Source organism: Mustela nigripes, chromosome 9 (genome assembly GCF_022355385.1).
Source record: "Mustela nigripes isolate SB6536 chromosome 9, MUSNIG.SB6536, whole genome shotgun sequence".
NCBI classification, from domain to species: Eukaryota; Metazoa; Chordata; class Mammalia; order Carnivora; family Mustelidae; genus Mustela; species Mustela nigripes.
This window is the reverse complement of record NC_081565.1, coordinates 23,407,727-23,430,757: the sequence shown is the minus strand read 5'-3', so window position 1 is coordinate 23,430,757 and position 23,031 is coordinate 23,407,727. Positions and strand designations below refer to the sequence as shown.

The 23,031-nt window shown below is 39.8% G+C and overlaps 1 protein-coding gene across 2 annotated transcripts in view; it reads right to left on the bottom strand.

Moving 5' to 3' along the window:
• Nucleotides 1–23,031, bottom strand: part of TMEM245 (transmembrane protein 245) — a 96,843-nt gene that overhangs the window by 26,255 nt on the left and 47,557 nt on the right. For both annotated transcript variants that reach the window (XM_059411120.1, XM_059411121.1), the window contains 5 exons: nucleotides 20,064–20,154; nucleotides 12,321–12,419; nucleotides 10,190–10,321; nucleotides 5,884–6,006; nucleotides 5,610–5,755 (listed from right to left, as the gene is read on the bottom strand). In XM_059411120.1, the coding sequence (XP_059267103.1) occupies nucleotides 5,610–5,755; nucleotides 5,884–6,006; nucleotides 10,190–10,321; nucleotides 12,321–12,419; nucleotides 20,064–20,154 (591 nt within the window). The remainder of the gene's footprint in view (nucleotides 1–5,609; nucleotides 5,756–5,883; nucleotides 6,007–10,189; nucleotides 10,322–12,320; nucleotides 12,420–20,063; nucleotides 20,155–23,031) is intronic.

Genomic DNA, 23,031 nt, shown 5'->3' with positions numbered 1-23,031 from the left:
TCAAAGAAACTAAGATACACTTCATCCAATCTCTTGCAAAAATCACAAAAGTAGACTTGAGGCATTTTTTAAGGGTGGTTACATTTGATTTGTGCTGCACGAACGCATGGTGCCATTGCAAGTTACTCCTCCCTTTATAACTGTTCACAACCTAATGATCAAGGAGAGGGAGAAGCAGGCTCTCCACTGAGTAAGGAGCACGATGCAGGACTCGATCCCACGACCAGGGGAACATGACCCAAGCCGAAAGTGTCCCTCAAATTAATAAATAAATCTTAAAAAAAAAAAAAATGCCTGGGGTACCTGGGTGGCTCAGTCAGCTAACTATCTGCCTTCAGCCCAGGTCATCACAATCCCAGAGTCCTGAGATCTAGCCCCACATAGGACTCCCTGCTCAGCAGGGAGTCTGCTTCTCTCTCTGCCCCTCCCCCTGCTTGTGCTCTCTTTAATAAATAAATACTTTTTAAAAATCTTTTTTAAAAAATGCTTGGCTAGGTTAGGATTTAATGCTTAACCAGCTTTTTCCTTACCCTTTACAAACTGAACTCTAAGATGACACTTAACTCTTTTATAAGCTAGCTAATATCTCAGCTCTCTCATTTCTGACCAAAAGGGTGTTCTTGTGGGGAGAGATGGCAAAGAAGCTTGAAAAAGCGGGGGCGGGGGGGGGGTGTTGTTACTTTTCTAAATAAGTGAAAACTGGCCAGACAACCCATGATTTGATCAGATGACCTGGATTAATGGAATGAGATTGAAGCAAGGAGGGGTTTGGGGAGAATGATAAGCCACAGTCAAGAAGCTCTACGCCCTGTGAGAACACCAGGCTCCAGACCATAGACAGGCAGACTGCACGTGTCTAAGGAAAAAGAAAAGAGCCCCAAATCAAATTTCATCTATTCCCAATACTTTCTTACACTGGTTCTCCCTTCTTTTCTTTCTAAAGATCAGACAGAAAGACTATCAGATTATTATTCCCTCAGGAAACAGCCATGAGCATGACCTTACCAGTGTTCTACACTCACTGCAATATACTGTCCCTCCGAGAAGGCTAGGTAGTAGACAGGGCAGGCCAGCTTCCAGAAACACAGCAGATAAAATTACCAATTGGGTAAAGGTATCTTCACTACTACCTAACCTCTCTTGAAAAGTTACATCTCCTTCCATTTCCTGGTTCATCTTCCCCAAAGACCCAGCTCTATGGTGAAATGTACAGAAACCCAGATGACACTGGATTTCCCCATTGCAGAGGGGAATGGTCACGCAGCACGAGCAGACCTAGCACGCTGCTGAGGAGCACAGAGAGGCTGCTTCTGTGGAAGCCTTCCGTCCCCACTGGAAAAACAGTGAGTCATTCTCACACACTGAAGCATAAAACAGTGACATCACATTCAATCAACTGGAGTCTTTGGCAGTAGAAATATTAATTCAATATTTTTATACATTAAGACATGATTTTGTGTCTTTGACAGTGCCCAATGATCATGGATGCTCACTCTAGTGCTAACTAAAAAGCTAACAAGGGGCTGTTTCAATCATATAGACAAATAGCAAACATTTGTACCTTAATACTAATTATAAGGCTATTAAAATTAATTTAACAACTTTTAGAGCAGCACAATGGGAAACTAAATACAAGCCAAATAAAGGTTTAAGATTATTAAACTGATCTATAATTGAGTAGTTTAAAAAGGCATTATTTTTATTGAGTGGGTTATTATTTAAGAACCTCAGTTAATCTGACTTTCCCAAGTATGCTTTTTCTCTATTCCACTGTTCGGAGAGTTATCTCTTCAAATAAATGAAAATATATTTTCTTACAGCTTTAAACTCTTCCTTATACATTTTTAATTTAAACAGATGCTTATAACCTTAAATTCATGAGAATTTCTTTCCAATGAATATTTAATTCGTTCAAAGTCAAAAATGGAAATACTGATTTACTGAATGAGCGACAGTGATTTTTTTTAATCCAAATACTTTTAATTCTCCAGAGTTGGGGGGCAAAGGTGAGAAGCACATTCACGTTCCAGAAAAAAAAAAAAAAGGAAAAGAAAAAAGAGATCTCACAGCACATACATTCTCCCATCCAATTCATAAGTAGGACTCCCACCCACTGGCACTGAAAAGCTGTATTCCCACAAGCAAGAGCCATACCCGTGTGCATGCACTCATGTGAAAATATCACACACACTAAATTGCACGGAGGCCGTGACAACATGCAACTTAGTAATGTGCAATATCTCCACCAGAGCAGGCAGAATGGGAGCATCAGGGGAGAAGGGTGTGATGCAAACATTCAGGATACAACATGCTCTCCAGGGACGAGAATGGTTTGGGGATAAGGGATACATGCCACTAACATAAAAATTCATGAAATGAAAACCCAAATGAATACACAAACATATCCAATTTAGAAAAAACATTTACTTATTCAGAACTGAAAATCGTAACTGAGATTCAAAAATTGAACAGGACGGTGATCATAAAATAGCCACATATTTCAGAAGGCAAAGCTTCAGGAGCCAAGACACTTTGGCTGCCTGGCCATGCAGTTAACCCCCAATTTTAATTCCACTTTCAACTTATTGATGGGTCATATAAAACGAGTTGAATGATTTTCACTTGACCGCAACAGTAACGATGACTAATGGCTCATGTTTATGGAGGCTGATCACAGGTTAAATTGCACTCTCAGGACTTTATAATAACATTTTCATAATCATGTGTATAATATTTTTCCTCTTAAAATCTTTGTCCATGAAGAAACATTCCATCTTGAACACAATCCTTCAGAATGAAAAATCTGACAAGTGCTTGAGAACTAGAGCTCATTGTTATCTTACATACATGAGAAGGTTTTTCAGAGATATCTGTGTAAAACCTGTCCGTTTTAGGTCTTGAATTTGACCCAGTAAAGAAAGAGACAAAAAGCACTTGGACCGCTAAAAATTATCTTGAGTTAAAATCTTTAATTTACATAACTGTGGTTACACATTTTGATCCAGACAAGTCATCTGGTCTGTACTGTATTTCTCAGTTTTGACAACTGTTAAGATTATAGTTCTGGTACTAAGGGTTTAGACATCTTCTTATATCAAAAATATGACAAAAATGAATGGTTTTGATACCAGTATCCTTTGGAACCAAGACATAGCCTATGCTATAGTGCATAATTAGTGTGTACAATCCCAAGAAGATAAGGCAAATCTAATTTGTGAAAAGGCACATATGTATTTCCTCTCCCTATAGATGACCATACTGGTTCTAACCTCAAATTTCCTTGATGAGCCAAAGACCTGAATTTCTAGCTGCCAGCCTCATGTGTCCATTTGAATACTCCCAACACTGCCACAAATTAAACTGTAATCTTCTGCCCCAACCAGGTCCTCCTGGAAGAAGGCACCATGGTATACCAGACGGATATGTGCTTACTTGCTTGCTGGCTTTTTAAAAAAAAATGTATTTTTAAGTAAACTCTATATTCAACGGTGGGGCGCAAACTCACAATACCAAAATCAAGAGTCACATGTTCCACCAACTGAGCCAGCCAGGTGCCTAGAATATGTCCTTTCAATCAGCTGGACCTAGGTACAAATCACAGCTCTGCTTACCAATTCCAAGCAATCATGACATTAAATAACTAAGTTTGAAACAAAGGAGCTGGCATATTTGCTATAAAAACAAAATGGTTCACTCTAAGAAAGCAGAACAAGAGAAAATCCAAGAACCATGATTTGAAAACAGAAAAGCTTTTGTGAGAGTAAGAGTCAGTATTAATAAAGGTTATTTCAGGAAAAGGAAGTAACTCTCTTGAGGTTCTTAATGGGACAAGATAGATATTTTTCTGTAAGGCTTAGCTTTAGTCACATTGAATAAAGGATTCTGCCAACCTTTGACATGGTTGATTCAATAGTTTCAGCCTATTGGGAAATAGGTTATTTTTCTTTTTGGTTGAGTTATTTACATAAACTTCTCTGAGTCAGATAAGGTCATTTAGGTAAACTGACATGAATTTATTACTAGGGTTTTCAACATTTGATTTACTCAATAAAGATGATACCCAATGACCATATACGCTAGAGCCAACAGGTGTCCTCCCTGAAGACAGCTTCACCCTGAAAACTGTTATATTAGATAATAAACTCCAAAACTTGGAATTTTTACATAGAGGGCCCCACATGGATATCCAAGAGCACCACAGAGGATAAGGGCATTTTTAAAAATTCTATCTGATGGCCAATAAAGGAAGCAAGACATTGATGAAGACTTTACCCAGGCCTTGCTAGTAGGAAAAAGAAAGATAACCCAGCAAATTTTCTAGAGAGAATGTACTTTAGCAACATGCATGCTATTTGAATGTAACTGAGGGTTTTCCAGAGACAAAGTGGTATCCTCAACCAGTTGTTAAATGAACACAATGAAGAAATAAGCCAAGATCAGTCAGACAGAATTATCAGGTCAAATCAAGATTTCTATAAAAGACTAGTTGCAAGCAATGCTATTTCTTAAAAGTAAGTGGAAAAATAAATGCCAGCCAAAGATTCACTATTCAAGATAAGTTTAAGACCATTTAGCAAGCAACTTACTAGAAAAAGAAGCTTTGATGGATAACATGGGGATTTAATTTAGACAACTATTCGTAAGCAGTAAAAATACAGTAGAATACGGGCGCCTGGGTGGCTCAGTGGGTTAAGCCGCTGCCTTCGGCTCAGGTCACGATCTCAGGGTCCTGGGATTGAGTCCCATATCGGGCTCTCTGCTCAGCAGGGAGCCTGCTTCCCTCTCTCTCTCTGCCTGCCTCTCTCTCCATCTACTTGTGATCTCTCTCTGTCAAATAAATAAATAAAATCTTTAAAAAAAAAAAATACAGTAGAATCCTAATGAGCTAAAAGCAATGAGAGACAAGGGTGGGGAAGGAGCTGAGATAGGCCTGGGCTGCAAGGGCCTTTCCCTATCCAAAATGACAAAGATGAAAGGCAGGGTTGTGGGGGGTGGGGGTGGGGATAGCCAATGACTTGGGAAGAGCATATGAAGAAAAAAAGGTAAAGAATATCTCATTCAGAAGCCAAGCTTGCACAACAGGACAGAAGTTTCTGGCCAGAACTTGTGAGATACACACATAGCCTGTGACTTGAAAATAACCAGAAACTTTGATTTTCCAGTATCCGATCTACCCTCATGCAAAGGGACAGCCTGGCTACAGAGGAAGAGAGGAAGAAACAGAAAGACCGTCTGCTGCCCTTGCCTGGGCACAGCTGCAGGGCCTGAGAACAGGAAGGTGCCCGGAGAAGGGGAGGTGTATGTGTGTGACAGAGGGGCTCTCCCCAGCAAGTGACATGAAGACAGGAGCTGCAGCTAGAGCAGAAGCCTACAGCGGGGGAAAGCCGTAACTCACAGCACTGACAGCAGGAAACTGAAATTGAATTTTTTTCCTATCAACACTGGCATTGCTCACATTACTCTCTCAAAAGAAAAATATCTGAAAATACCAGGTCCGCCAACCGATTTAATAACACCGAATGTTATCTGAAAGGCTCGCGACAGAAAATAGGCTTCTCACAGACAGCAGTTTCTGATGGAAAGAAGAAGAGCATACATCTTCTCCCTACCTGATAGCTTCTTCCACAGACTGGCCAATAATATTAGAAGAAGGACCTGGCTGAGAGAGTGGTGTCAGGCTTATCACCCACTTCACTGGCTTGTAGTACTCATCGCTGGAACTTAATAGATAAAATAGTGTGGTCAGGAAAATTATCTGCAAAACAAAGGATAGTATCTCCTAAAAAATCACATTTGGAACTTACAGGAAGGAAGCGTAAATGGAACCACAATGTGCTTTACTGTGGAAGGAGAGGTATCACGCGCTTATCTACCTGTACATACCAGAGACAGCACGAAATTGAGAAGGGCGGTCCCACTGTAGAAGAGGATGGTCAGCAGCGTCGTGACAGTGGTGAAAAGCAGGCTCACGTTCCGGCTCATGACCATCCACAGAGACTCTAAGATCTGATGGAGACGGAAAGCCAAACATCAGGACGAATCCTCCAGAAAGAAGGTTCTACAGCTCTGGGCTGTGCTTTTTACTACAAGCGTGTGAGTATCAGAAACTGAAAATAACTGAAAAGAAAAAATCATCTGAAAGCATGTGAACATTGAATAGTAAGGAAAATGGTTGGGAAATATGATATGGTGAACCTATCTCCAAATCATATTAGGTAGCCATTAAAGATAGCTCTATTATAACACAGAAAAACATTTTCCAATATACTGCAAGGTTATTTAAAAAGCAGAAAATAAAAACTTTATATGTATCATGATACATATAACTCTGTAAAAATGATATTTATAGGAAAAATACCTACAGGAAAATATTCCAGAATGCAACCTGTATAGGATCACAAGTGCAGACCATGAAAATTCTAGTATTTGTCTTATTAGCTGCCTCCCCCTGCCTTGCCACCTCCAACTTAGATTCACCTACAAACACAAAAGCATCACATGGATGATTTCCCTAAAATCATAATAAAAGAAATGATCAGATAGGTCAAGGACAGAACTCTGCAGCTGAAAATCTTTCTTCAGATAGATGATGACCCTTATATCAAGACTTAATAGTGTTCATTTAATCCATCACCTGCAAATTCACTAGAACCAGTTATTAAGTTATTAATACCTACTAAATATTACTAAAAGAAGATGTACAATATTAATGGCACGCCTGTATGTTTTCATTTCCTATCGCCTCATAAACTTAAATTCCCTCATGATAACATCTGTTCCCTGTGACAGAAGCAAAACAGATGATATGATCTTTATTGTAAAGAGAGACAAACCAAAGCTCAGAGATTTTTTAAAACTTGCCCAAGGGCCTTGGAGCTAGTAAGTGGAACTAGAGCTGGGACCAGAAATCTAATGTCTGATTTTATTTTGGTGTGCCCTTTCCAAAACAGCAGTTCTGCTTTTTGTCATATGTGCAAATTATACCATCTGTTCTATGAAAGGCCTACCCATTCCTTTCCTATCTCAAATGTACCATTTATAAAGGCATATTTTGTTGTCTCTGGTGGTTCTTGCAAAGCTCAGCTCAGTCTTCATGGAAGAGCTTTTGCAGGCTGATTTCATTTACAATAACTCCTTACAGAAAATCTTGAAAATTCTTTGCAGTGCTTACAAAAATATGCATGACTGACCATTTGACCTTGTGGGATAAAGAATGAATGAATAACACCACTGATTACAAGAAACAAATCAACAATGCCCTTACTTGTGATTTTTACATGCATTCTTTTGGGGGCTTCTGTCATTTTGGAATTTTTATCAAAAAAATTTTAAATACTTTCTGGGTCACACTGATAGGAAATACTCTGTGGTGATTCTTAAAAAATTAGCTGAATACATTAATTGTAGACTGCCAGTTCTCCAACAACAATTAAGTAACCTTTCTGTGTACCCAAGGGGATTAAGCAGAAAGGCTCAGAATGTGAAAGCTGTTGTCTATTACAAGTATGAAGGCAGGAATAAAAAATTTGATCAAGGGTTGACCTCGACACCTTAAGATTTTTTTCTGATGAAATAGGTAGTAATATTAAGAATGTGATTGTTTGGGATGCCTGGGTGGCTCAGTTGGTTGAGCAGCTGCCTTCGGCTCAGGTCATGATCCCAACGTCCTGGGATAGAGTCCCACATCGGGCTCCTTGCTCGGCGAGGAGCCTGCTTCTCCCTCTGCCTCTGCCTGCCATTCTGTCTGCCTGTGCTTGCTCTCTCTCCCTCTCTCTCTCTGACAAATAAATAAAAAAAATCTTTAAAAAAAAAAAAAGAATGTTATTGTTTTATACTCTGTAAGAATGTGTGCTGATAATTTGGATGATGTACAAAAATCAGTGAACCAGTATTCTAAATGACCAGTGCATATCACAAAAACATGCAAGAGTAAAACGCTGATTTCTAACAAGACAGATCAATAGGCTTTAATATAATACAGTGCAAAAAATTTACTGATATGGTTTCAAATTCCACACTGCAACTAACCTTTAAGAAATACCATTTGTTGAGTTTTGGTGTAGTATGAAAGAAGAACCACAATTATCTGAAAAGGCTATTAAAAGACTCTCCTCTTTTCCAACTACATATCCGTATGAGGCTAGATTTTGTTCATATATTTCAATCAAAACAATATATTCCGACTGACTGAATATAGAAGCAAGTGTGAGAATCCAGACATTAAACAGATTTGCAAAAATATAAAAGAAAGCCACCCTTCTCACTAAATTATTTTTTGTTTTAGAGATGCCCGGTGTCTCAATCAGGTAAGTATCTGCCTTCGGCTCAGGTCGTGATTCTAGGGTCCCAGGATTGAGGCCTGTATCAGGCTCCTTGCTTAGTGGGGAGCCTGATTCTCCCTCTGCCTGATGCTCCCTGCTTGTGCTCTCTCTCTCTATGACAAATAAATAAATAAAATCTTTAAAAAAAACTATTTTGGGGGGCACCTGGGTGGCTCAGTGGGTTGGGTCCTCTGCCTTTCGCTTAAGTCGTGATCCCAGGTCCTGGGATCGAGCCCCGCATTGGGCTCTCTGCTCAGCGGGGAGCCTGCTTCCTCCTCTCTCTCTGCCTGCTTCTCTGCCTACTTGTGATCTCCATCTGTCACATAAATAAATAAAATCTTTTTAAAAAATAAATAATAAATATCTGAGAGAATACATATATTAAAAAATTATTTTTTGTTTTGGAAAAAGGTTGCTTTCCAGATGTAAGAAATGTGTTACATTAATATGTAATGTTATTTTTAGTGAATTAATATATATTTTTAAAGTTCTCAGTTTTAACTGCTGATACAATAATAATTAACAGAACCCACAAAAACAAATACTCTGGAATCTTCAGACCAAAAAGTTTCATGGCCATCGGACTAGAGGAAACAGGGAGGGGACTATCAAAACCGTAAAGTCTTAGAACTGAAGGACATGAATTTCTAGATTTAATTCCAAACTGCGGGTAAGTAGTTCCCTGGTGGCTGAAGAGTCACTGGGCAGTGCTGAGTCAGGAAGCGAGTGTGCAGTGTTGTAGACTCTCATTCTGAGAGAGTGCATGGGAGGAAGGGCAAGTGTGAGCGCAGGGACGGGGGCAGGCGGGGGGCAGAACCAAAGGAGTTATAAGAAAACCCCAAAAGTGGTGTAAGAAAGCATGGGAGCATGGGGAGATTTCAAAATCACATCTTCATCTTCATCTTCCATATCAGGAAGCCAAAATATAATACCAAAATTGTAAAACCAAGAAAGATCAACAGGTTATTTTGGAAATTTAGAGGTAAATATCCAAAGAAAGCTAAAAGAATTGACAGCTGTTTCTAGAAAATGAGACTGAAATGGGGAAGCACAAAGCAGGTTAATGTTATTTTTTGCTAAAAAAAATATATTTTTGACTCTCCACTATCATTATCTATTAGTTTAATAAAAATTAAATTAAAAAAAATCTAGCATTGCAGGGCACTGGCTAGCTTGGTTGGTACTGTCTGACTCCCGACCTCAGGGTTTTGAGTCTGAGCCCTGCTTTGGTGGTAGAGCTTACTTAAAAATTAAAAAAAAAAAAAAAAATCTAGCATTGCAAACTTCAACTTTTGTTAGGCTGATGAAAGTCATGAGTCTATTCACAAGAAAACTCCTCTCAGTGAAAAGCCACATGCCAAGACATGTTTACAAAACACGCTGTGGGACCAAGAGTGGTCCCTTGCTGCCTTTGACCCCTTGGCACACAAGGCAGAGGCGGGTGGTACGTGGCAGGTGGTACTGGCTGAAGAACATCCAGTCTCTCTAATGTAAAGGGAACCATATCACCGTCTACCAAAGACCCTGCCCACCAAAAGGCCGTTTTCTCTCCAGCGTTCCATCCTGGGGACTTTCTAGTCAGCCTAAGAGGACGGGGTACTTGTATCTCAGAATGAGAGTCTACAACACTGCACACTCGCTTCCTGACTCAGCACTGCCCAGTGACTCTTCAGCCACCAGGGAACTACTTACCCTGAGGCCTATGGCCTGTGGACATCCTTCTAGTGCATTTAGAACTCTCAAAATTGTAAATGTCATGGCATTAAAAACAGGGTAACCAAAGGCTTCTGAGGGTGTGGGGAAAACTGGAAGTTAGAATTTCTATTTTTATTTCTAAGTCCAGTTAAACTAAAAATACTACTTCTTACCGAAAGAAATGTCTCAATGTTCTCGTGAACAAAGGAAGCGATATCCTGCCAGTCCAGGATGTCTCCCAGCCAGCTATTCTGACGACTTATATGCATCTTCTGTCCTTTGTGCCTTCCAGAGTGCGTTACGTTCTACGGAACAAAATGGTTCAGATGTGACATCTCCATCTTCGGCCAAAACAGGAAAAGTATAAATACCCCATTTCGGTTTAGATCCACTTGGGCACTTTAATAGTTACTAAAGGGTGAAAAATTTTGCATTATTTAAGAAATCAACTAAGAACTCCACCTAAAGACCTGAACTGTATTTTTCTGTTTACCTTCTCAGTACTATGTGTTAGCCTAGCTCAAATGGTCTCTTCCTAAATACAGCTGTGAACACACTTTATCCCTCAATTTGTACCACTGTACACCAACACGGCATTTACTCTCTTTTTTCTTTTCAACCCTCTACCTTTTTGGGGGGTCTACCACTTTGCTTTTTTCCTCCTTTCCTCATCTCCCTTATCAGTCTTCCACACAAGATAAAAACAGCAAGAGGAGAGAACATACAGGACACCTAAAACTAATACAATGTTATATGTCAATTATATCTCAACAAAGCAGGGAAAGATGAAGAAGAAACAAGAACAGGGAGCAAACCAAACTCTATATGGAAGACAATTACAATGACAAGAACGCAGGAATAATTAAATTTGGAAGAGATATGAATAAACAAAGGGACTAGTGAGGTTAACATTTAGAAACCGAAGTAGTTTCTTAATATTTTGTTTGCATTCTGACACTTTTGCTAACAGTACGTGATACCACTCTTCATTATGCAATGAAGACTTCAGGTCCTAGTAAAAGACATAAAGAAAGGAATATATCTGCCTGCTTATAAATCTATGCTTTTAAAACACTGACCTTCCTGGACTATAAAATGAAGCTTTTTAAAGGAGGTGAGGGATAGAAAATGCTGTTTGTAACCAGAAGCCCCAGAATTAGCAGAGGAAAAAGACACCTTTCCAATCGACCGGTTCTTCAGCAAATAACTGTATAATAGTTACAAATTCTACAACCAGTTTTAACCTCCACTCTGAAACTCAGAAAAACAAACACTGTTCCCTCAATTCGTCCCAGGGGAAGAGTAAAAACTGGTCACTGAGCAACAAATTCAAATTTGAAATTGAGCTTTCCTCCCTTCCACCCCAAGTGAAGAAGTCGATCTATACATGCTCCTCTCCTTACTGCCAACCCTGTGAAAACTGACCACCAACTTGTCTGGTTCTCTACCTCCTTCCCCACTGGACAGTCATCTCCCACAGCCCTGCTCCTGGAGGCCCACAGGCCCTGCCAACCCCGTGTACGGCATGACCCCACACAACCAGCTGCTCTCAAAACCAGCATTTTTATGTTTAGTGGAAAATGGTATTATTTTCCATCATAATTTCTGAAGTAAGGGTATATCAGCACAAGTAACAGGTAAAGGTGATTAAAAATCGAGTTCTCCAAACTTTCAGATCTATTCTATGTACCTCCTTTAAGGAAAAAAAAAGTCTAGACCTGTACTATCTCAACCAGTAGCCACTAATCACATGTGGCTATTAGCACTTAAAATGGAACTAGTCCAAAAACTGGAGAGTCCAAAAACGGCATTAGTATAAAACATACACCAAGTTTCCAAGGCTTGTAAGAAAAAAAAAAGGATATAAAATATCTCATTAAGATTTTTTTCTACTTGTTTGCATAGTGAAATGATAATATATTGGGGGTATGCTGGGGTAAGTGAAATACTAAAATTAATTTCACCTGTTTACTTTTCATGTTTTAAGTGGCCATTAGAAAAATTAACATTATATACATGGTTTACACGTTGCAGTTCTACACAATGAGATAAGATGCTGTTGATGATAATGAACACAGGATGAAAAACACGATGTCACAGGGACTGCTGGGCTCTGCATGCCAATAAACCATCAATTCAAGGGGACTTTCAGTGACCTGAAGTTTGGGAACTTTAACTTAAGAATTTCAATAAATAACATCCTAATGTTAATATCTACCTAATTAACATCTATCTAGTCAATGAGTCTGTAAAATAAAAGGACTTTATAGTTTGCGACTGAAATCCTCTAATAAAATAACTTACCTTTACAAACCAAGAATGATACAATCTGTCCCAAAGTTCTAGTACTTGCTTTTCAATTACAGCAGTATTGTTCACCTTATCTCCCAGAATTTTATGAAGCTGGAAGAGATACAGATATGATCTGATTTAATATTTCAGACAAAAATCCAGTAAAATTAATTCATGCTAGGTCTTTACATTTGTTCCAAATCAAACTAAAATGTTCCAGAGTATTTAATGGCCTCTAGTCACCTTATGATCTTTTCTTAAACTCTACTCTTCAATATTCCTAGCGAATTTCCTTGCCTTTCTTGCCTTTTTGCTTCTCTCTATTTTTGGGTATCTGAGGGGGTTACTTCAGGTTGTTAGAGAACGGTACATATGAAGCCATGATCACTGACTTAGCAAGTCTTATCTGCTCAGAGAAAAGTCTGTTGGATGTGGCTCAAATGTTCATCTATTACACAGAAAGCTCATGTTACATTTAGCACCAGTGTAAGAATTACCACAGAACTAGGAGTGCCTGGGTGGCTCAGTGGGTTAAGTCTCTGCCTTCGTCTCAAGTCATGATCTCAGGGTCCTGGGATCGAGCCCCACATCGGGCTCTCTGCTCAGCAGGGAGCCTGCTTTCTGCCCCTGCCCCCTGACTCCCTCTCTGCCTACTTGTAATCTCTCTCTGTCAAATAAATAAACAAAATCTTTAAAAAAAAAAAATTACCACAGAACTTTAAGTAAAATTTTAGGACCATAGCTATAAACACAAATATTTCCTATAGTTTGCTGAGAGACATCAGGTCTCAGAGTTATGACTAATTAGACTGGTGGTGTTTCTGGGAATCAAGTACAGTGAGACAAGATAACTTTGAGGACAATTATTCATTATAAAACCCCATGTTTTGTTATTAAAACCACAACATAACAGTAAAAAATTTATTTATTTATTTAAGAGAGAGAGAGTGAGAAAGAAAGGGAGAGAGAATTTTAAGCAGGTTCCATGCCCCATGCAGTGACTCACAGGGGCTCAGTCCCATGACCCTGAGATCACGACTGGAGCCAACCAGGTGCCTCAAAGGCATTTTTTAAAAGATAAATACTAATTTGTAGTCTCACTTTCTTAGCATAACTGTTTCTACTTTTCCATATCTTCTGCAACTTTCTGCCCATTTATAGATATAATTTAGAATTCTTCATCACTAACCTTCATCTTCATTTTTAATGGTTCCATTTTAGTTCATAAGTTTTTCTTTTTTTTAAGATTTTTTATTTTTAAGTAATCTCTACACCCAACTTGGGGGTTTCAACTCCCAATCCCAAGATCAAGAGTCGCACGCTCTACCAAATAAGCGAGCCAGGCACCCTAGTTCATTAAGTTTGGGTATTATTTTACCCGATAAAGGAATACAGAGATGATTTCCAATTTTTAATGTCACAAGTATCACTGCATTGAACATCCTTGCACACAATTTTTTTCTTATTACTAATAGTAAGATAAATGTTCAAGAATCAGAGGAAAGAGGCACTTTACTAAAGGCTCCTACTATGCATTGCTGAACGGTCTTCTATAGGGATTGTACCAGTTAATATTTTCCAATATCGTATGAATAAACCAATTCTTCCAAAGCCTTATGGACAGATAAGCTATTAGGTAATTTAATTGGTGTAAAACTAGAGCCAATTATTTTTACTTTTCTTCTTCAGCTACAAGAGTGACCATTCCTCCATGTTGGTTTTCAATGTGTATTTTCTTTTGTGTGTCCTATCCACACCTTTTGCTCTCTTGACACTGTCCTTACAGATATCTGAACCAGTTTTTAGACATATTGGATGCAAAAATATCTGCCCAAGGTTTTCCTTTATATTTTACTTATTCAAAAACCAAACACAAATGAGTGAATATAATAAAAACCATTTACCTTTGCATAGCATTTTACAATTTACAAATGACTTTCCCTTACACTATGTGATCTTTACAAAACCCCCAAGAGTTAGGAAGAAAAAAGTTTTTATCACCTTTGTTCTTTCAAGATGAGTTAGCAAATTTAGAAAGGACCCATGACAGGCCCAAGGTTAGGCAGCTAACTGGCAGAGGCAGGATTTAAAACTCTAATACTCTTGCAACTACAGTATCTAAAACCTATGAACAAAGAACGCCTAACACAGCAAACCACCCAAAATATAAGTCACAATTACCCCAGTCTAATTTCCTTTAATTACTTGAAAGTTGTCTTTTAAGTAGCATGACAGTCAGATACTCACAGACCTCCTACTACCAACTCTTTCTGCCATTGTCTGCTCAGTTTCTGAGATCCTTCTTTTTTTTTTTTTTTTTTTTAAGATTTTATTTATTTATCAGAGAGAGAGAAGGGGAGAGAGCAAGCACAGGCAGACAGAATGGCAGGCAGAGGCAGAGGGAGAAGCAGGCTCCCTGCCGAGCAAGGAGCCCGATGTGGGACTCGATCCCAGGACGCCAGGATCATGACCTGAGCCGAAGGCAGCTGCTTAACCAACTGAGCCACCCAGGCGTCCCCTGAGATCCTTCTTGAACCAGAAAAGCCCCTAGTCTAGGCGCTGGCACAGTGGCCTTCGCTGAAATAAAGCACTAGCTCAAACTCAGATCCCCTTTATCACAGCACGACAGTGAGTAACTCTACAACATCACGACTTTGAAGGCAGGATTCAGCATCATTTGAAACTTGTGGTGCTGCCAACCACAGCAGAACATCACAGACCTAGAACACCATCTTGTTTTAATGTTACAGTATATAGCACAAGCCATAAGGAAGACAAGGCGAGAGAGCATGGGGCCTGATGGCAAAAGCACTGCTATCGGAGGACTCACCAGAGCACAGATATTATTAGTGGTGTAGGAGATGCTCTTTGCATATGGAAGACGATGAAGCACTAACTAGGATGCCATCTGAGAGCTGTGCTCACTTATGGCGAATAACCTCCTCTACAACATGGGGATGGGGAATCAATGGGCAATTCTCTGTTCTCATCTTGCTTGGAACCTTGACAGCATTTGCCACACCTGACCAAGTCTTTCTTGAAGTATCTTCTCTCAGCCTCTACGACAGACACGGGTGGTTCCTCCCACAGGCTACTCCTCCTCAATCTTCTCTGTTGGCTTGCTTCTGGGACCTTCAAAAGCGTAAGTGCTCCAGAAATCTATCTTTGGTCCTCTTCTGTCTGTCTCCTTTGGCCATGTTATAGTATCAACTGTGTCCCTCCTAAATTCTTACATTGAGATCCTGACCCCCCAGTGCCTCAGAATGTAACTGTACTTGGAGACAAGGTCTTTAAAGAAGTAACTAAGTTAAAAGGAGGCCATCAGGGTGGGCCATAATCCAGTATGACTGGTGTCCTTATAAAAAGAGATTAGGAGACAGACACACACAGACAGAAGACCATGTGAAAAAGACACAGTCATTAGCTGAGGAGAGATGCCTCAAAAGAAATCAATCCCACAACACCTTGCTTGATCTTGGACTTCCAGACTGTAGAACCATAAGACAGTAAATTTCTGTTGTCTGAGCACCCAGCCTGTGGTACTTTGTTATGGCAGCCCTACCAAACGAACACAGCTCATCTCTCCTGCTGGGTAGAGTGACAGATACTATCTGACAACATTCGAACTTCCACCTACAGCCCAGACCATCTCCCCGGAGCCCCATCTATGTACATTCAGTGGCCTTTTCTGATGCTTTGACTTAGATATCTGCTAGGGTTCTCTAACGTAACACACCCCAAACAGAACTACAGCTCCATTTCTCTGTAATCCTGCCTCTCCCCGGTCCCACCCCCACCACCTCGGGAAGTGGCAGAGTGGCACAGTGGTTACCCTTCCAGGTGGGCTAACCAAAAACTTCCTTCCTTTTCACTCCGTATCCAATCCATGAATAATTTCTGTCAGATCCACCTCAAAAGTATATACCAATGTGACCACTTCTCTCATTTCCCACCTCTACCATCCTAGTCCAAGTCATCAACATCTCCCCTGGACTACTGGAATAATATTCTTTTAGCCAGACCCCTGCCTTCTCCATTCCTGCCCATCACTCCCAATAAAGAGGCCAGAATGAGCTTTCAATATCCTAAATCAGGTCATGTCCCTTTCTGCTTTAAATCCATATATATCTTTGTAGCTAAAATAAAATCCCAACTTCTTTTCATCCCCCTATGGCTCATCCTGTCACTACAACCCCCATTCCAGCCACGTTGGCCTTCTTTCTTTCCTTCAACCAAGACTGATGCTACCTCAGAGCCTTGGAATTTTCTATGCCCTCAACTTGAAACATTCCTTTCCCAGTCTTGGTGAAAGCATTACCTTCTCAGAGACATTCTCTGGCATTCTAGCTAAGGCATTGCTCTGAGTCACTTTACATTACCTGGTCACAACACTTCTAGAACAAATATGGTTACTTCTTGACATGTTTCATGTCTGTCTCCTCCTCCTCTCAGAATAAGTTCCAGGAGGGTGGCAACTCTTTCTGGTCTACTGCTTTTCCCCAGAACTTAGAACAGTGCCTGGCACATTTGTGGATTGGCTGTCACTTCCTTCATTCTAGGCATGGGAGAAGGGACAGTGAAAACCCATTCAGGACTAATTTTCCTACTGTCTCAGGGCAGCACCTCTAGGTATAAATTTTGGAAAGAACATTATTAAGCAGAAAGGTTAGCTCAAGCAAGGATGTCCAATGAAGAAAGTAAACTAGATTTGAGTAAGAGCAAAGTAGCAAATCTGGGTACTATAAGGCATGGAGGATATAAGAGATAAGGCTGAAAAGGCAGACTGGGGCAGGTAGACAGAAACTTCTCTGTTCATACCTACACATACCCTAAAAAACTCTACCTTTTCTGAGTATGACCTCTTATTCTAGCTTTATCCCTTTTTATACTTTAGCTCTTGGGACCCAATTCTCTCATGATTGTTAGTTGGTTGAGATCTGAGCTTATTAGAAAATCAAGCCCTACAGAGGTACCTGGGTGGCTCAGTAGGTTAAGCATCCAATTCTTTTTTTTTTTTTAAAGATTTTTATTTATTTATTTATTTGACAGAGAGAGATCACAGTAGGCAGAGAGGCAGGCAGAGAGAGAAGGAAGGGAAGCAGGGCCCCTGCTGAGCAGAGAGCCCGACGCGGGACTCGATCCCAGGACCCCGGGATCATGACCTGAGCCGAAGGCAGAGGCTTTAAGCCACTAAGCCACCCAGGCGTCCCAAGCATCCAATTCTTGATCTTGGCTCCAGTAATGATCTCAGGGTTGTGGGCTCAAGCCCCACACTGGGCTCCCCACTCCAGCAAGAAGCCTGGGTGGGATTCTCTCTCTCCCCCTCGCCTTTTCCCTCTGTCACTCTCCGTCCCTTTTCCCTTCCCCCTCCCCACTCTGAGCTTGCTCTCTCTAAAATTCTAAAATAAATAAAGGAATCTTAGTATAACATTTCAACTTCTACAATTTCAATGGTTTTTAGGGTTTTTTCTTTTTTAAGATTTTATTTATTTATTTGACAGAGAGGGAGAAGGAGAGGGTGCGAGCACAAGCAGGAGGAGTGGCATGTAGAGGGAGAAGCAGGCTCCCAGCTGAGCAGGGAGCCCATTGTGGGACTTGATCCTAGGACCCTGGGATCATGACCTGAGTCGAAGGCAGACCCTTAACCAACTGAGCCACCCAGGAGCCTCAATGGTTCTTTTTAAAAAACAACTTTATTGAGATCATTCACACACCTTATAATTCACCCACTTCTGTGTACAATTCAATAGTTTCTTGTAGTATATTCAGAGCTATGTGACCATCACCAATACCTATTTTGGAACATTTTCATTACCCCAAAAAGAACCTCCATACTCCTTAGCAATCACTCCCTAATTTCACTAAATCTCCCCTACCCTTGGAAACCATTACTCTATTCTCTTTTTCTGTAGATATACCTCTTCTGGACATTTCATATAAATGGAATCATACGTATCTACTTTGACTGCTTCTTTTGCTCAGCATAACGTTTTCAAGGTTCATCCACATGGTAGAATGTATCAGTGCTTCCTTCCCTTTTATGGCCAAATAATACTCCACCATTTAGATATACCTCATTTTGCTTATCCATTCATCAGTCAATGGATAGTCAATGATTGGTTTTAGATATTATCCCCCTGCCTTCCAAATCAGGATGATGAATATGTTACAACCTTTGTTAGCAAGACCCATCTCTCTTCAACTGTCTTTCCTTTCAAGGCTTGGGTAAAAGGTTTCAAACATAACTTCTAAGTAATCTGAAAGTTATTTCTATAAAATCTTAGACACATTTCTCCAGCTCTTCCCAAATAGGTTAAGAATTCCAGAACTCAAATAGAAAAACCAAAAAAACTAAATGTTCTGCTTTCAGCAGAGTAAGTCAGCCAATACGGTTCTAGAAGTCTAAAATGCTTTTGCAATGGCTGACTGGATCTTCTATGATAGTTAGGAGAGCTATACCCATAAACTTATCTTTTAAAGACTTCCATGTGGCATTCGATTAGGTCACCTGCCATGGACTCAAGAAAATCAGTTACACAGATCTTTCTTTTAACTTTTTACTCAACCACAATTCCATTCTTAGGTTAGATTACTATACACATGTATACACTGTAATTTTTAAGATAACTTTCTTTTTGAGACTTTTGTTATTAAATTTTATTTGACACAGAGAGGGAGATCACAAGTAGGCAGAGAGAGGGAGGGAAGCAGCCTCCTCTCTGAGCAGAGAGCCCAATGCGGGTCTTGATCCCAGGACCCTGAGATGACGACCTGAGCCGAAGGCAGAAGCTTAACCCACTGAGCCACCCAGGCACCCCTGTTATTGAATTTTAAACAAGGAATCATATACCAATACTTTTTTCCTGAACATACATCTCACTGCAACAAATGTTGTTAATCCGTAGATGTTCCTAACTACTTCAATATACTAAAATTCCAAATTACCTTCTTTCCCATAGGTAATATTGTGGGGGGAGGGTAATCCCACATTTGTATCACAGAAACGGACCCTTACCTGCAGTAATTGTGCCTTATCCTCTATCCTTCATTTCCTTCCACAAAGCTTCAGACAAGCTAATCTCCTCAAGCACACTTCCACCTCCATATCTTGGCTCACATGAACACTCCTATTGAAAACCTATCATTCAGTCCTTCATGGTTTATCTCAAGTGCCACAGCAAAACACCTAGCCCAGTTCCAGTGGTGCTCTTCCAGCGGCTACAGCAGAAACAACCAAGGGATTTACAAGCAGTCTTCAGTTTGAAACCAAGCTCTGCCATTCACTACATGACCACTGGAAATTTACTTAGCCTTGCTAAGCCTGTTTCTTCCTCTGCAAAATGGGCCAAACAATTTAGACTACTGCAAATTTCTTAGAAAGATTAAATGAAACAAACTGGAAACTGCCAACGACAGTCACCAGCAGATAGTAATATTTAATATTTGCTAACAACCATTTCTTTCTCCACAAAGTCTTATTTGACCACCCAATCTTAATGATCATTCTGTCCTAGAGCACAAATAATGAGTATCTACCTTGAGCAAGAAGCAAAGGACCAACCTCTCTGTTCAGGCTACTAGCACCGTTAAATACAATCTTCCAGAAAGTTTACTTTCATTGTATGTTTCTTGTTGACCTGTAGATTTAAGCATATTTCAAAAACAGAAATTGTTCTAAAGAGAATCTCCATTTACACTTCATCAAAGGGAGGCCCCTACCAATGAAGACCTTGCAGAGAGAGGCTCTTCTCTTACCTTGTGTGTTATCCATTCTCTTCCATACTGGTACACATTGTTAGCTGCAGAATTGAGGGCTCTTTGGACTACTTGCGCCTCAGGAAGCCAACTAATTTAAAATAAAAGAAAGAAAAAATTAAAACTAATACATTTTTAGTGGACTATGTCAATAGTCCATGTATTTAAACAATCAGTAACTGACAAATTACTAATCAGTCATCACACAAGGATACAAATGAATCCCATTCAGGAATCCTTGACTAACACTTAATTCTACCAATTGAGAGACTGTTCAAGCTCTCCTTAGCTTTTAGACCCACTTTCCCCACAACCTCCCTTTCATTCTGCTCTGCCTGGTTTCTCTGCCCATACACATCCTGGATCATCTGCCTTATTCAGCACCAGCCTTATTCCAGCATCAGAACCGCTCGGAAATGTGTTAGACATGCAAACTCTTGGGCCCAGGTCCAGACCTACTGAAAAAGAAACAGGGCTGGGGCCCAGCAACCAGGACTCTAATGAGCTCTGAAAGGGATTCTCATACACGTTGATCTAAGAACTGAGTAAAAAACTGAGAAAGAAAAAACTTCTCTTCATGCCATGAGAGACGGCCTTCCCACTATCCTGTTAAGCAGGCTGTATCATCTGCCTTAATCAATAACACGTTTCATATGCCTAGTGCTTTCCGAAGGAGAAATATCTTCATGTATTCTTTATTAAGATCTTATTTATTTATTTGAGATAAAGAGAGAAAGCACTCACACAAGAAGGGGGAAGGGCAGAGGGAGAGGGAGAAGCAGACTCCATGCTGAGTAGGGAGTCCTGACACAGGACTTGATCCCAGGATCCCGAGATCATGACCTGAGCCAAAGGCAGACCCTTAGCCAACTGAGCCATCCAAGCACCCCTCATACATTCTTTAAATTGTACCTCAGAGGGTTGTACACTACAGATGTTGACATTCACAAACTGAATAGTCCTGATTTCAACTATCCACGAGTGATACCCAAAGGCCAAGGCAAGCAGTAACTAAAAACTTTCCTGAGGCCTAACTATGACACACACTACAAAGCTGGCTTATGGGAAAGAGTCAAGTCAAATACACAACGTTCTCGACTTACAGCGGTTTTATATCCTTGTAGTACTTTATATAGTAAATTGGAAGTGATAGCTAGCTTGCGTGTGTATTTGTGTAAGAGAGAGAGAAAGATGGTCCTAAAGAGAAAGCCAACTGCCACTAACAAAATGTAATGATACCTTTGGTCTTTTCAACCAAAGAAAAAGACATTTTTTAAAGAATTTTAAAGCACATCTGTTTAATTATAACCATTAATGCAATATCTACCTCAATAATTTCATTTCAATAATAAAAAATGATGGTATTATGATGGTTTAAAGCTGGTTCAATCGTAGTTTTAGAGGCTTACTTATCAAGAGTGAAAATAGAAGACTATTTAAAAATAGCTAAAAAGGTAACGTGTCATAGTGCTTAATGTTTCTGTAACTGTTGGTAAGGCTTACATCTAAGTTTGATGCAGAATTCTTAATGGCACTGAAATAGCTCTGATTTCAAGCTTAACAACTTGGTATATACTGATTCTAGGAGTCTGGAAGAGACTGATTATGGGTACCACTCCTTGTCTTCAGTTGTGACTGCGCAATATCAGCAAGTGCGCTTTGTATCTTTTCCAGAAGCATGTCCCCTCGATAAACAACATCCTCCAGACATTCTGGATACATTAGAAAGTGCAACTTCAAATTGGTAAAGTTTCAATCTTTAATATTAACCAGTTCTTCCTATACTCCAAATAAAGTATTTCTGAAACATATGGCAAATTCTCAAATATTTCTCAGCAAGTTAAGACAAAACTTTAGAGATGATTACAAATGTAATAATCTAAGTATGAAGATATGAACAGGAAATTGAGATCTTTAAATAGAGGTGGGATTTGGGAAAAATTAAGTAGCTTTTAAATTATTCTAGTTCATCAGTGCTTTGAAGGAACTGCTGAATATTTTCAATTATCTGGTATGACATTTTATGGGGAAAATTATAACCTCGAGTGTTAAAGTATGAGAATTCACATTAGTATTTGAATAGATCTTTAATGACTAACAAGTGCCTACTAGGCCTGATAAATTACAGAGACGCCTGGGTGGCTCAGCCAGTTAAGTGTCTGTCTTCAGCTCAGGTCATGATCCTGGGGTCCTGGGATGGAGTCCTGTATTGGTTCCTTGCTCAGTGGGAAGCCTGCTTCTCCCTCTGCCTGCCATTACCCCTGCTTGTGCTCTCCCTCTCTCTAACCAATAAATAAGTAAAATCTTTAAAAAAAAACAACAACAACAACAAAAATAAAACAAAACAACAAAAAAAAAACTTTACAGAAACAGGTGGCTGGATTTCACCCTGAGCCATAGATTGCCAACCTTGCCTCCAAAATGATACAATGTGAGAGCCCTCAGATGACTCAGTCCGTTAAGCATTTGACTCGGTTTCAGCTCAGGTCATGATTTCAGGGTAGTGAAATCAAGCCCCGCATTGGGCTCCACACTCAGCTGCTAATCTGCTTGGGATTCTCTCCCTATCTCCCTCTACCCCTCTTCTAGCGCAGCTCTTTCTCTAAAATAAATAAATCTTAAAAAAAAAAAAAAAAAAAGATACAAGGTGGAAGCACTGTTAACTCTGCCACTGGGGGATTATCTCAATTTGCTTAACTTTTGATCCTGATTTCCTATGTATGAAATGGGGACAGTCTCTCCAATTACCTCAGTCACTGTGAGGAACACAGGACACACGGTAGGTGAAAGTGCTTTGCAAATCATAAACATATTATAAACTGTAAATCTCATTTCAAATATAAAGGCATTGACCATAAACTGTTCCCAAAATCTTATGTACATCTCTCTCCCACCATCCCCCAAAACATGACATTGTTATGCAAAAATGTCAACATTCATCAAATCTCTCTTCCCAATTAGCTGCATC